A 13339-nucleotide genomic window follows, 5' to 3' on the forward strand; every position below is an offset into this window, starting at 1 on the left:
AGACAAAAACAAATGAAGGTGAGAACTCAGTCAAGCAGGCTGAAGTGGAGTAAATAGTGTCAGTAAGGCAGCCCGTGCTAGTGCTAATGCGTTTTGCATTAGTATGATGCCTATAAAATACTGACTCCTGGCATCAGAGTCAATGACAAAAACCTACATCGCTTTTACCTTATATACACATGCAGGAACAATAATGCCATAAGAAAGATTCTTATCTGTTAATGCTTTTGTAAAAAAAAAAAAAAAAAGCAGCCTGCAAAGGAGCTCGTAACAAATGCTAAGTGCCAGTTGTTAGATAAATGCGTTATGGTTCTGAAGTTGAGTTTTGATTGATAATTAATGAAAGAAAAAAAGATCAGACAGTATGTGAAACACACACCAAATCAAGTTGTTATTTTTAGAATGTTTTTCCGAGGACCAGATTGATCAGGCTAAACTTTTAATAAGAGGATTACATGTATGTGTGTCAATATTAGAAGGATTTGTAGCTTCATTAGCACCTTCAGAGGAGGTAATACCTTCATGTATGCTACTGACTAAAACAGAATACTCTCTGTGACTGCTTGAGGTTCGTAAAATGAATTTCAGCCCTGGAGGGTTACACAGGGGACACTGGTGTCTAAGACTATTTGCTGTTCGTCTTGTCATCTTGTCCCCAGCCTGTGTTGTTGGCAGTCAGGACTCAGCCAGTACTTGCTGCATGGTGAGGAAGAAGGGCCTGGAGGCCACGCTGTGAAGTTGAGGGAAGAGGTTTTGGCTGCTGGAACAGCAGAAACCTGCTGTATATGGACTGTACAGCCAGAACCTCTGGCGGTGGTGTAACCTGGGCTTGAGCCTGTTTTCCCTGTCTCTCTTTTGTCTGTGGCACAGAGCTGGTACGTGGATGCTCATGCCAGTTTTGCAAGGGCAACGGGCATGTGAGAATGTGGCTTGAGAAGCTGTCAGGGTGCCCCTGGGTCATGGGCTCCTGCATTGGGGCATTTTGTGTGTAGCTGGTGCGTGAGAAAGGCTTTGAAGCAATTGCAGGCAGCATGGAAACTGAGCCAATAGCAAGGTTAGAGGAATACAAAAAGGGTTTTAAACTGTCCCCAGAGCACGTGCAAATTTGTTGGTTGTTCCTTCTTTTTACAGTAAGTAGAGTAAGGCAGAAGGAAATTACAGGACTTGTCCGATATGAAAGTAAGTCATGTTGAGAACAAGATTAAAAGCTTTGTCTTTATCTTCAGGGTTATGTCTTTCTGAACTCTAAAAAAGAGAGGGTTTGAGAACTTTGCTGTGTAAAGAACTACAGCTGATGCCAGCTGAGCCACAAATAACAGTTGGGCTGACCTGGAGTTTCAGTTGGGTTTCACCAGACTTGAGTCTTTGCAGGGAGCTACATACTCACTCTATTAAAATACTCATGGCTGCTAGGCTCACATCTTTCTGATCATAAGATTTTTGGAGTCTCCAGAGGCACATTTCTGCCAACATTTATGGAATATTATCACTTAGCAGTGACGTAGGTGTTTCAGAAATTCTTGTTAAACAGCTCTAAATGATCTGCCTTTTATGTCCTTAATTAGAGGAGTTTCTGAATTGCTGCGTTTTGCACTGCTGAAGTAGATCAAATTCTTGTTTGGCTGTGATAAAGATGCATATTGTAATCCTCTATGAATGTTGGGTTTATGTCTGTGTAAAAAGCAAAAGGAGTATTTCATCTTCCTTTCTTCCCGTTTGAAATGCATTAGCCTTGGTTTTGTCCCCCACCTGTTTCCTCCACCTGACTGCCTGGGTTCTTCATTTTCACACCTGGATATCCACCAAGGTGCCCACCAAGTTCTTGGATGTATAGCACAGTGGCTGGGCGCTTCAGTTTGCAGATTTTGCAAAAGCTTAAAGCCTTTAATCATTATTTATTTGTCTTAGGAAACAGCTTTTAATATTTGATACTTTGTATTTGAAATGAGAAGAGTGTACTGATGGTTTGGGTGAAAATGTGTACCACTTTGGGGCAAGACAGAAATTCCTCGGGGTTTTGGGTTTTGGCAGAAGGGTGCTTTGGCTCTTCATCTGATAAAAGAATGAACCTGAATAGCAGTGATGTCTGTATTTGCTTATCTAAAGAGAGCCATGAGAAACTATTTTTTTTTTCCATGTATGATTAGATCAGTGTTTGTGTCCCTTTCAGGTACTCAGCACAGAGACGTGCTTGATCTTCTCTGTACTTAACAGTACTTCAGTCCTAAGTATGGAATAAAAATTACTGTTGCTTGAACCATTTGCTTACCACCAATCTAAAAATCTCCAGCAGCATCCCAGTATGTGTTGCTTTTAGTGCTCCTATTGTTTTATTTTGCATTGGATGTGACGCTTGTCCAGGTGGCTGTTACTTGTGTCTGATGGTGGGGTGTGCTCTGGGTCAGCTCTGTGATGTTGCCATCCACCGGTTCCTTTTATGTTCTTTAACCTTTTCATGCTTTTTTTCATCAAAACATTTCAAGTTCAGCTGCTCTTTGTCCAGGTGAGATTTTTTCAGAGGTGATGGATGAAGCTGTTGCTGGTGGCCCTCACGATAGTTAGTTTCTTGTTAAGAAATCTGTAATAGTGGCTGGGGGATTGAAATGGAGGGAGAAAATAAACAGTATATATATAACTTTGAGGAGATGATATACTATGTAATGCTCTTAAAAACTGCTAAAACACTCCAAGTTTTCAGTAATAATTCTTTTCCATAGATGCCGTGGGGAAGTTGCATGGTCATGAATGGGAAAGCAGGGTAATTCCTGAGACTGCGAATGAGAGAACTGGCTTAGAGGCAGATGCTTTAATACCTGCTGGGGGTAGCTAGTGAGCAGCTCTGGCTTATTCCCATTAATTTTCAGAAGAATTTCTGGAATGCCATCAGGGCTGCATTCTTCTGTGCTTGCCTATAGACCACTTCTACGGGTTTTTCATTCTTGCATCTAAATAATCCCCAAAGTCCTGGTCATGGACAGCAATTAATAATCACTCAAAATAACTTCTTGCAGAAGCCTTCTAGTTAAGCAGTTATTTTTGGCCTACAGCAAATTTGTCTAGCTGTTTCAGTTAGAGAAAATATTTATTTCCTGTTTTTAAGATACAAGTGGTATTGCAGTGCTTCATAACCATATTGTCCTGTTGGTACAGCACATTTCATTAGCTGAGGAAGGAGTGGTAACGTTATCTTGCAAAATGCTGCTGATCTTGCTCTATGAAGTAGTTGCATCCAGGGTACTGAAGTACTTGCACAATTGAAATAATTGGAATGTGTTTCAGGCATATGAAGTTTTTCTGCTAAATACAATGACCTAATAGCTCAAGATAAAATACTGCCTGCAGTACTCATAGGGTAGATCTTGCTGAAAAAAGTTACCTTCCATGTAATGGAAAAAGTCATTTTAAATGAATGTGTTTGAATGGGTACTTTAATGAGGTACTGCTATTTTTGCATATCTTCTATTGGTGGTTTAGATATACGAATAGACACTAACAAGCTCTTATTAAGGGTTTTTATTTCATCATTACAGGTGAAACCATGAACAAAGGAACTGCTACAAAATTGTATTTTTGCCTGTTTCCTGCTGCTTTCAGTACTTAGAACATTAGATTTTTATTCAGTCTGGTTTAGTCTTAGGTGAACCAAATACAGCTCTGCTTACAATTTACTAACTGGCCCCTGCATTTGCATTTTAAAATCTTGCTGCTGAAAGCCAGCTGTTCAGATAGCTGTTCAAACTATTTATGATTAAGGTTGACTGAGTAGCTTAACTATGTTTTTGCTTTTCCTCTATGGATTATAGTTCATAGTGATTATTTTGTTTGAGGTTGTCAGAGAGATCTTAACATTGTCAGGATGCAAAAGAGCCACGTTTTTAACTATCAGAGACTGTTCAGGTAAAGTTGACAGTATGAATGAGCACCCATATATACCTATGTCAGTAAGGACAAACAAGCATTCAAGAAGAGAGATGTGAAGGAACAAAAATAAGAGTATGATCTATTCTGTAGTTCTAGTATTTCAAGGTACAGCATTTATGTGTCATTCTATCATGGGTTTTCATTTCTTACGGCTTCTTTTGTTTCAGCCTCTTGGGGCCAGTGACTATTTGGAGATATCAAAGCATTTTGACACGGTCTTTGTTCGCGACATCCCACTTCTTACAATGGCAAAAAGGACCCAAGCTCGTCGTTTCATTACTCTCATTGATACCTTTTATGAGCATAAGGTGAGAATAAGCCTTTCCTGTATGTGCGGGAATAATACTGGGAGCCCTTAAACCTGACTGTTGTATTTTATTTGAAGTAAGGTTTTCTGTAGTAATTATTTGGAAAACATAAGTGGGATGAACAAGCACTGCAAAGAAACATCATTCCTGTTTCACAAGAAAGGCTCCATTCCAGTAAAGGCAATAAGCAGGTGGTGGGTTTTTTTTTATTATTTCTGAAAGTATTAAGCATGACCGTAAGTACAAGCCTGAGCTTATTTGCCTGTCATGAATAGGGATGATATTTCTTTTCTAACCCAGGAAAACCACCGTTTTAATAATGAAAGATTGTGCTGCCAACTGTGCTGGAGCAAATTTTAATGTGTGGGCAGTTGGTCAGGTATCGGTGCCTTCCTGAACAGGGTACTGAGGAGTTAAAAGCATAGTTCCATTATTAATTTTGAAGGAAACACAGTCATTGTAGACTATATATTAGGTTGCAGAATTGCTAATGGAATCGTAATGATAAATGCAGCACTTCATGTGGATTTACAGAGGTTTCAATCATGGAAGCAACACTACTAAAACAAAGAGAAGTTAATGTTTTTAAGATTATTTTTTAAAAAGTAGTAAAAGATACGAAACCCTATCTTATGTGTGATTATATATGCACACACTTAAATATTTATGCAATCAGGAAATATCGATTGAGATTTCTTTCAAGGATGTCCTGGCAAGGTGATCAGAAAGGCCCTGATTCAGCAAGGTATTGAACTAATATTCAAGTCAGCCAGATTCTTTGTGCTTTCTGATTTGGAAATGGATAGTTTCTCAGAGGACATGCTAGTATTTATAAACTAATAATAGTGTGTTAGAAATAGTGGTGGGGGCGAATGTTGTGATCTGCTCTATGTACATGCTATCATTAAGAACTGCAAGCGATCAGCCGCTTTCTGTTACTTCCCCCACAGGAAAACCACAAGTGTTAAACTCCCATCACAAGTAGTTCGGAAAAACTACCCAAGAGAGCATATTTGTTTGTTCTGTAGTAATATTTCAGCCTGTCTTCATTGCAGCCCCCCAAGAGATACTCTAGATCACTGCATGTTGTATCTTCTCCTAGCAGACCTGAAAACAGCATCATTATTGTTATTAGCAAATAATGTGCGCTTGAGTAGTGTAGGTGAAAGCAAGCGTGGTTCCACTCAGCCTTCTGGTAAATTTGGAATGTAAACATTCTTTAGATGGAAATACGTATGCAGTGCACTTACCTACTGAGAGGAATCTAACTATGAGGGGAAAGAAAACACTGGTTCCTAATACTTTATAGCTGTTGTTCTAAAAAGTAAACTTGATTGTGAACTCATTGCTTGTATGAGTATTTAATAGCACAGTTGTGCTGTTCTCCAAATAAAATTACATGATTTGTTACTGAGAAAAAAATCCTGTAAGGTTAATACTCCAAATTGACTGAGTCACTTAAATCTGTAACAGCAGTGCTAATAACAGAAAAAGAAAATACCTGAGGGGGAAAAGTCGTAATTTGAAGTTTGCTTTTCATAAAACAAGTATTTTATCCCCTTTTTGTAAAGCCCAAGTGATGGTATGTTTTCCTTCTCTCAGGTGCGTATTGTTTGTTCTGCAGTGACACCTCTCCAAAGCTTGTTCCTGGTAGAACATGACAGTGGAGAGCAAGAGGACAACAGAGTGTTGATGGATGATTTGGACTTGAGCCAGGTACATGGTATTAACATCCTCTCCTTTTTGTAACAAAATTGGGTTTGATCTCGTAATTACAACAGCATTTTAGGAAGAGGACTCAAGTAAACATTTAGCTAGTGATTTGCTGCTTTTTCTGCAGTGTATCTATTGCTCTCATAATTGCATCTTACGTTATTTATTCGTAGCCAAAATGTCAAAATATATAAAACCATTTTGCGTAAGTTTAGGGTCATTTTTTAATCATTATATCTGTTCAATCATGTATGAAAATACCGATTTAAGTTTACCTCCTACACTTAAAATACAGAAATAAAAGATGGTCTGTTCTACCTCTTCTTCAGCTGTATAGCACTACCTCACAAATTCTCACAAACAGTACTATTTTGCATGTTGCTTATTCTGTTTTTCCTTTTCCTTATAATCTAGTTACTGCTAGTGAATTTTTAAATGATATGTCTAAATCAGTATACAAATAGTCATCAGAAAAGTGAAAGTAGGTGGTTAACATGTCATCATGTTGTTTGAAACCCAAGTAATTGTTTTGTCATGTTCCTTCAGAAGATCATCTGGCTGAAATAGGTGCTTTTCTTTACTTTTTGGATGTTGATTTTATTTTTTGGTGCCACACCGCTGTCTTGTGTTGTCAAAGCCTGTGAAGCGCTCAGCCTGAGGAGTTAGATAGGATGCACTTCAGTACAGCTACATCTCTCACAGTTCTGTGGTGCTGTTTGTGTGTATTAATGCAGGATTCCGCCAAAGGACTCTCCATGTTCACAGGAGAAGAAGAAATCTTTGCCTTTCAGCGCACTGTCTCACGGCTCACAGAAATGCAAACTGAACAGTACTGGAAAGATGGGGACAGAAGCAAAAAATCGTTGTAATCAGAAGTTTAATAAAGTCACCAAGGACTAAAATTACAGAATTTGAAAGCTTTTTAGCACAACTGAAATAATAATTGCACTTTATTATCTGGACCATGTTCTCTTTCATCAGTTGTTTTTTGCGTTTAAAACATGAGGACTCAGTTATTTTTCTGCACCACCAGAGTGTGGACATGTGAAATTTTGCCTTTATTTTCTTTTCTGTAAAATATAACTTTGACATTCAGGAAATTTAATGGGATTAGAATTTTTCTGGAGAATTGGTCTAGAGACAAAGTTAATGGGCCATGCAGGGTTCACAGTAGATTTATGATGTCATGTGAAGAGGGCACTTTGTGGTTCCTGCCGTGCTGTCACGGCAGTTTGCATGAAAGAGAAATCAAGTGCTTTCTTTATGAAACTCCTGGTATTGTATGGGTCCTTGCTAGAATCCTGGAATTCCTCTGTAGTTTATTCTGGGGTTTTTTTTTCCTATTTTCTGTGTGTAGCCATCTGCTGACTTTCAGAGTGCAAGAGTTTCTTGTAATCAGGCAGCTGCTCAGTCTGGTTCATTGAAAACTAAAACCACAAGAGAACCCTGGGGAACAGCTTGAGGGTACATGAAAACGCACAGGATTATGATCTAAGTAATCATGTTTGGGAAAAGAAACTGTGATAAGACAGGGTATACTGTAATATATAAGTGCAAGTTAATACTCTTCCTAAATTCTGCAGTTTTTGCAAGCTTGGATATGGTGCCTCTACACCAGTCATGTATCTGTAACCTGAATTTTCTCAGGTTTCATCTATACCAAACCTTCAGTTGCTGCTGGGTCACCTCCCCTCATCTGGGGAGCGCAGTACGTGGTACTGCTGAGGCAATTCATCGTGTTGCCATAGGAATATGTTTTACGGAGAAGACAGACGGGGTATTAACCGATACCTCAAAACACGTCGCCTGTCTCATGTTTGTAGCTGGAAACTTTCTTTTAGTTAAAAATGCAGTTGTGTCATTCTTGGTTTTAATCTAACTGAAACAAAATATGGTATTGCGTGTATTGGCTTATAGTGTGTTTTTATAAAAAGTCATTTTAAGAGTATAATTAGAAACCCTGAACAGGGAAAAGTATTATGCAGATGGACTGAAAAGATTGCCCTAATTCTTCGGGAGGAAAAGAAATTGAGGATTTTTCTTTGATTTTGCAACATGACTATTCTCTCGTACTGTAGCGGTTATCAAAATATTTTTCTCTGCCCTTATTAAGCCTGATTAAATTGTTTCAGTTGTAGCCCCCATCCTAATTACAGAAAGCTTTTAAAAGGTGCTTCTGAGGGGCAGGGAGGACTGGAGAGGTCCTGTGCACTTCCATGTGTTGTGGCAACACACATGGTTTGGAACCACGTGCTCAAGACTGGTTTTCTGTTCTGATCACTTCTGTTTATCCTGGAGGTTACTTATACTGGCTATACCTGTTCTTCAAAGAATTTTTAGAACCTGTATTTATAGTTGACAACATATGCAACTATGTTGTTATTCCCACAAGGGTGACAACCACGGAAAATTTTAATGCATATTTATGAAAACCCCAATCAGAATACATCGCTTATACTTAAGAATACATCCAAATAATTGATGTATATTTTGAGAGATTTGTATTAGGTTTCTCAACAGGGGGACTATTGAGATTCATACATGTGTGTCTGTATATGCACACACATATGTATACTTAATTTATATAAATATATAAAAAATTAATATATATATAAAATTTGTGTGTGGTTCTATATTTATACATGGCAGCCTATACTCGTCAGCCTGGGCCTGTGCTGATGACTCTCCTGAAGTTTCAGCCATTACTTTTTTTCTAGTAGCCTTCAAATGCCTTCTGCCTTGTCTGACCCAGAATGTATTGTGGGAAAATGGGAGGTGGTGGTAGATATCCTAAAGCACCTATTTATTTGCAGTTCTTTTAAAACCTGTTTATATGTTTAGCCTGTATGTCCTCTTCTGCCATGTGGTACAGGGGAAGTGCATAATCTTGCACAACACAAGTGAGACATTTGGGATGTGTGAGAGAGGAGGTCCTGGCAGGTTGTGCATCCCCACGAGACTGTCTTGGGTCAGGGAAGTCAAGTGTTTCTCCATGGTCTGTGTGGGTGGTGACCATCCTTTAACCAGGGGATCCTTGGAGCCCCTCAGGCACATCTGTTTGTATTCAAACTGGTACAGCCTTGCCCATCAGTATGAGGCTTTCCTGCAATCTGAGCACTCATCGCAGGACTCAGGTACCTCAGGTTTTTGGAAGCTCATAAATGCAGTGGGACTGATATATTGTTGATCATAGAATTATGTTGGTTGAAAGAGACCCTTAAGATCATTTAGTCCAGCCATAACCTAACTCTAGCATTAAACTGTGTCTCTAAGAGCCTCATCTGTAAGGCTTTTAAACACCTTCATGGATGGTGACTCCACTTCTTCCCTGGGCAGCCTGTTCCAGTGCTTCACAACCCTTTCCCTGAATACATTTTTCCTAATTTCCAATCTAAACCTCCTCTGGCACAACTTGAGGCCATTTCCTTTTGTTCTATCCCTTGCAACTTGGGAGAAGAGACCAACCCCCTCCATGCTACAACCTCCTTTCAGGTAGTTGTAGACAGTGCTAAGGTCTCCCCTCAGCCTCCTTTCCTCCAGGCTGAACAGCCCCAGTGCCTTGATCTCTCTCAAGCCACAGGAGGGAAGTTCCCAAAAGCTTCCAGAGCCAGCACTGCTTCCAAACCATGTTGCTGAATAAAAATCATAGTGCAGCCTTTCCATGGCCAGCCAGGAAGCCGTCTGCTGGCGATCATTGGCGGGTGCCAGCAGTAATGAAGGAGAAGAAACTGAGAATATTCCAGAAGTGGTTTGGGGCTGAAAACAATAAAAGCTCCTTAAATCATTGTGCAGTATTTGTGGTTGCACTGCAGTGTGTGGATTGCCACATTTTAGGTCAGGACCACAAAGAGAGATTGATGGGACCAATTTGTCAGCCAGCCCGGATGCCAGGGCAGAGATCCCCACAGTAACCGCAGAAGCAGCACGTTTATGTCGGTCTAGTTTCCTGAAGAAAGTGAGACCCTGTATGTGTATTTTACGATGCTGCTAGTGATGTTGTAGCACGCATGAAGTCTCCTTCCAGCATTGGATTTGGAGGAGCTGCTTCTGAGACCAGACAGCTCCCAGGCTACTGGTGCTGGCCGGAATGTGTCACTGGGGCACGATGGACACCACTGGGCATGTCCTGCCCTGGGATGATGGGTCACCTGCACTCCCAGCAGTGCTGTCCCCTGGCCCACTCCTTGCTGCTCTAAGACAGCAGCATTCAATAGCTTCTTATTCCTACATTAACAAGTTGTATTTGCCCAAATGTAAACAGTGTGAATAAGTTACGCACATTCCTTAATGGCCTTAAAATTGCTGGGTTTGTGCTGGGTGCTTCTATCCCAAATTCAAGTATTGGCTTTTCAGGTGGTTCTTAACTTGGCAAATTAATATCCTCTCAGATCTGCAACATGTTTTTATTTCCCTTTTAGTCACTCAGCAAACATTATTGCCAAGTTATTTTTAAAGGTCTTTTCAAGGAACCTCACTGGTGTGGTATGATATTTTGCTGTCACAGGACATAAAATCCTTGTGATTATGGACCATGTAAAATGTTTCATGTTGGTTTATAAAGGCCACATCCTGGCTAGGAATCTCTCAACTAACTTATTTTGAATACTTGATTGACAAAGGAATGTTCCCAATGCCTGAAAATTCAAATTACAGCTTCTGTGAACATAGTTACCCTATCCATGTAGGCATTTTATCTTTAAAGCTGTATTTTCATTTTGCATTCTTGTGAAGTAGCTCTTATCTTTTTTTTTTTTTTTTTAATAAATAACGCAATTCCGTCTTTCAAAGCTACAGGTTTTCTGAATTTACACTTGCAGAGATCAAGGGAACAATTGCAGTAATTTGGGTATAATGAGACAGCCTTCCAAAGGTCTTTGGAGCGATTGAAGATGCACTTCTTGCTGTTGTTGCTTTTTGTCCTAAAAAGGAAAACCACTAATGACGCGGGTTTTTTGAGTAAAGGTGATAATAATGGTGATAGGTGATAATATAGCTGGATAGATGTCACCTATTTTGCAGCAATTTAAACATGAAAAAACTGACCAGATTTCAAACAGTGCTCGGCACGGTCACCAGGCATCTAACAAGGAGAAAGGCTACTCGCTCCATCAAGACCTGTTGAAGAGGATCAAGATCCAGGAGTTTTCTTTCTGCAGCTATCTGGAGCGGAATAATCCCGGTGCCTCAGTTTCCCTGTTGCTAAAATGGGAATTATGTTACTTTCTCATTTGCCAACACTGGAGTGCTGCCAGGCTTCACTCATTAATATTCTAAGATGCTTGCTGAGGCTCTGGAACAAAAATACTTCAGTAAAGTAGGTAAATAGTGCAAAAAAAAACCTTAACTACTCAAAGGGGATTAGTTTCCTTGTTTGGGTTACAGAATTAATGCTATCACAGAATGTTAGGGATTGGAAGGGACCTCGAAAGATCATCTAGTCCAATCCCCCTGCCGGAGCAGGAACGCCTAGATGAGGTTACACAGAAAGGCGTCCAGGCCGGTTTTGAATCAACTAAACACCGTGTGCCTCTTTGTAGTGGTGATTTTTTTAATGCATCTGTTTTAAAGAAAATAAATTCTGAGATTTCTGATTAAAATCCTAACCAATTAATGTAATTTTTCTTCTACCTGCAATGATGGATTTCGTGTAAGATTCATTACAACCCTAGCTCCTGTACTTGGGAACTGCAGTGGCTTTGTAAATTCTGTTGAAATTTTCTTTGTGTTATATGCTGAGAATTTTTTTTCTAAATACATACATTTGAATCTGATCTATATAAGAAACTGAACACTGTTAAATCCTTCTGTTATTTGAGAAGAATTTAGTTGTAATTAAGAAAAAATATTAAATCCGGATTTTATAAACATTACACTTTTTATTTGTGCTATTTGTAGGAATGTTGTTCTGAATAGATAAGTCTTCTGTTAATTACTTGGTGAGTTTTGGGGGGCGGGGGGGCTGCTTGGTTGTTTTAATCTCTGTCTCCAGGGGGCAACCCCAGACTTGCAGCACTGGCAGTGTCTGGGCCCTTGGTTGCCTGGCTGAGCCGCAGCACCGCAGGCCATTGCCCTGCACGTGGCTCAGCTTTTGGTAGGTGTTTCCAGGGCTTGTCAGAAGGTTCATCCTCCACAGATAGTTTAGACTTGTCCTCCTCAGTTACTGCTGCCAGCAACCCTAAATTTTGATTTTGGAACTGTTTTCTGCCTTTCTGACTCTTTTCTCTGGCACCTTGAGGGTGGGGCCCGCCAGCTGAGTGCAAACCATGATTCAAGTGCTCTTTTTTTTTTTCCTGTTAATTTGGGATTCTTACTGTTCAGGATCTGCTTTCACCATCTGCCAGTTAGTTCTGTGGTTAGTTGTTACAGGCTTTATGCAGCTTGGAAAACTCCCCCTGGGAAGCAGTTTCTTGACGTTTGGGCAGGCAGAGAAGTGCCGGCACTGGGGCTGGTCAGCCTGGAGAAAATGAGGCTGAGAGGAGACCTTGTCACTGTCTACAACCACCTGAAAGGAGGTTGTAGCATGGAGGGGGTTGGTCTCTTCTCCCAAGTTGCAAGGGATAGAACAAAAGGAAATGGCCTCAGGTTGTGCCAGGGGAGGTTTAGATTGGATATTAGGAAAAATTTCTTCACAGATAGGGTTGTCAGGCATTGGAACAGGCTGCCCAGGGGAATGGTTGAGTCATCATCCCTGGAGGTGTTCAAGAGACGTGTAGATGAGTTTCTTAGGGGCATGGTTTAGTGCCAGTCTTGGGTTAACTGTTGGACTCAATGATCTTGAGGGTCTTTTCCAAACAAAATGATTCTTAGATGGGCTGGGAGGGTCTGTGGGTCCATGCAGTACCCAGAGCAAGAGGCTTTGGGCAGCACCTATTAGTGGTGTGAATGGGAGGGCAAGACTGCAGCGTGACACTTCTCCATGGACACTAGTGGTAGATGGACAGTTCTTGCTGACAGGTGGCCAACAGTGTTTTACAGTTTGCGCTTGAGGAACCAGTGGTGTAAAATTTGTTAGGAGGGGTTAAATTTTGGGTCTCCTTCTGTATGTTCTGCTGGAAACATTCGATCTCCTCAGTTCATCCAAAGAAGTGGATCGTCATATTGAAGATCAAGCTGTGACTATCTTGCTCCAGTACCTTCCTTGCAGTGGTGCAGTATCTGATGTTTGAGGGGAGCATCCAGCACACTTCCTAATATCCCGTTAGGGATGCACACAGGTTTGTGAAGCAAGAGGCTGCATCCTGGCCAAAAATTGCATGCCTTGTTAATCATGCAAATATTGGATCCTTCTCCAGACTGATGTAGGATTTGGGGTTTTTCTGGCCTCAAACATCCTGCAGCAGTCAGCCATCAGCATCTGATTAGAAATTTTGCTCAAAACAAGTCCCTCTCTGTGCTTT

General features: G+C 40.4%; 1 protein-coding gene across 4 annotated transcripts in view; it reads left to right on the plus strand.

The window, feature by feature from the left end:
* Window positions 1-11812, plus strand: part of AFG1L (AFG1 like ATPase) — a 69729-nt gene extending 57917 nt beyond the window's left edge. For 3 of the 4 annotated variants that reach the window (XM_065059679.1, XM_065059678.1, XM_065059677.1), the window contains 3 exons: window positions 4089-4229; window positions 5832-5945; window positions 6677-11812. In XM_065059679.1, coding sequence (XP_064915751.1) covers window positions 4089-4229; window positions 5832-5945; window positions 6677-6811 — 390 coding nt within the window. In that variant the 3' untranslated portion in view covers window positions 6812-11812. The remainder of the gene's footprint in view (window positions 1-4088; window positions 4230-5831; window positions 5946-6676) is intronic. The other variant, XR_010471870.1, reaches the window with a different exon arrangement.
* Window positions 11813-13339: the final 1527 nt, after the last annotated feature.

This window comes from Columba livia, chromosome 3 (genome assembly GCF_036013475.1).
Source record: "Columba livia isolate bColLiv1 breed racing homer chromosome 3, bColLiv1.pat.W.v2, whole genome shotgun sequence".
Taxonomy (NCBI): Eukaryota; Metazoa; Chordata; class Aves; order Columbiformes; family Columbidae; genus Columba; species Columba livia.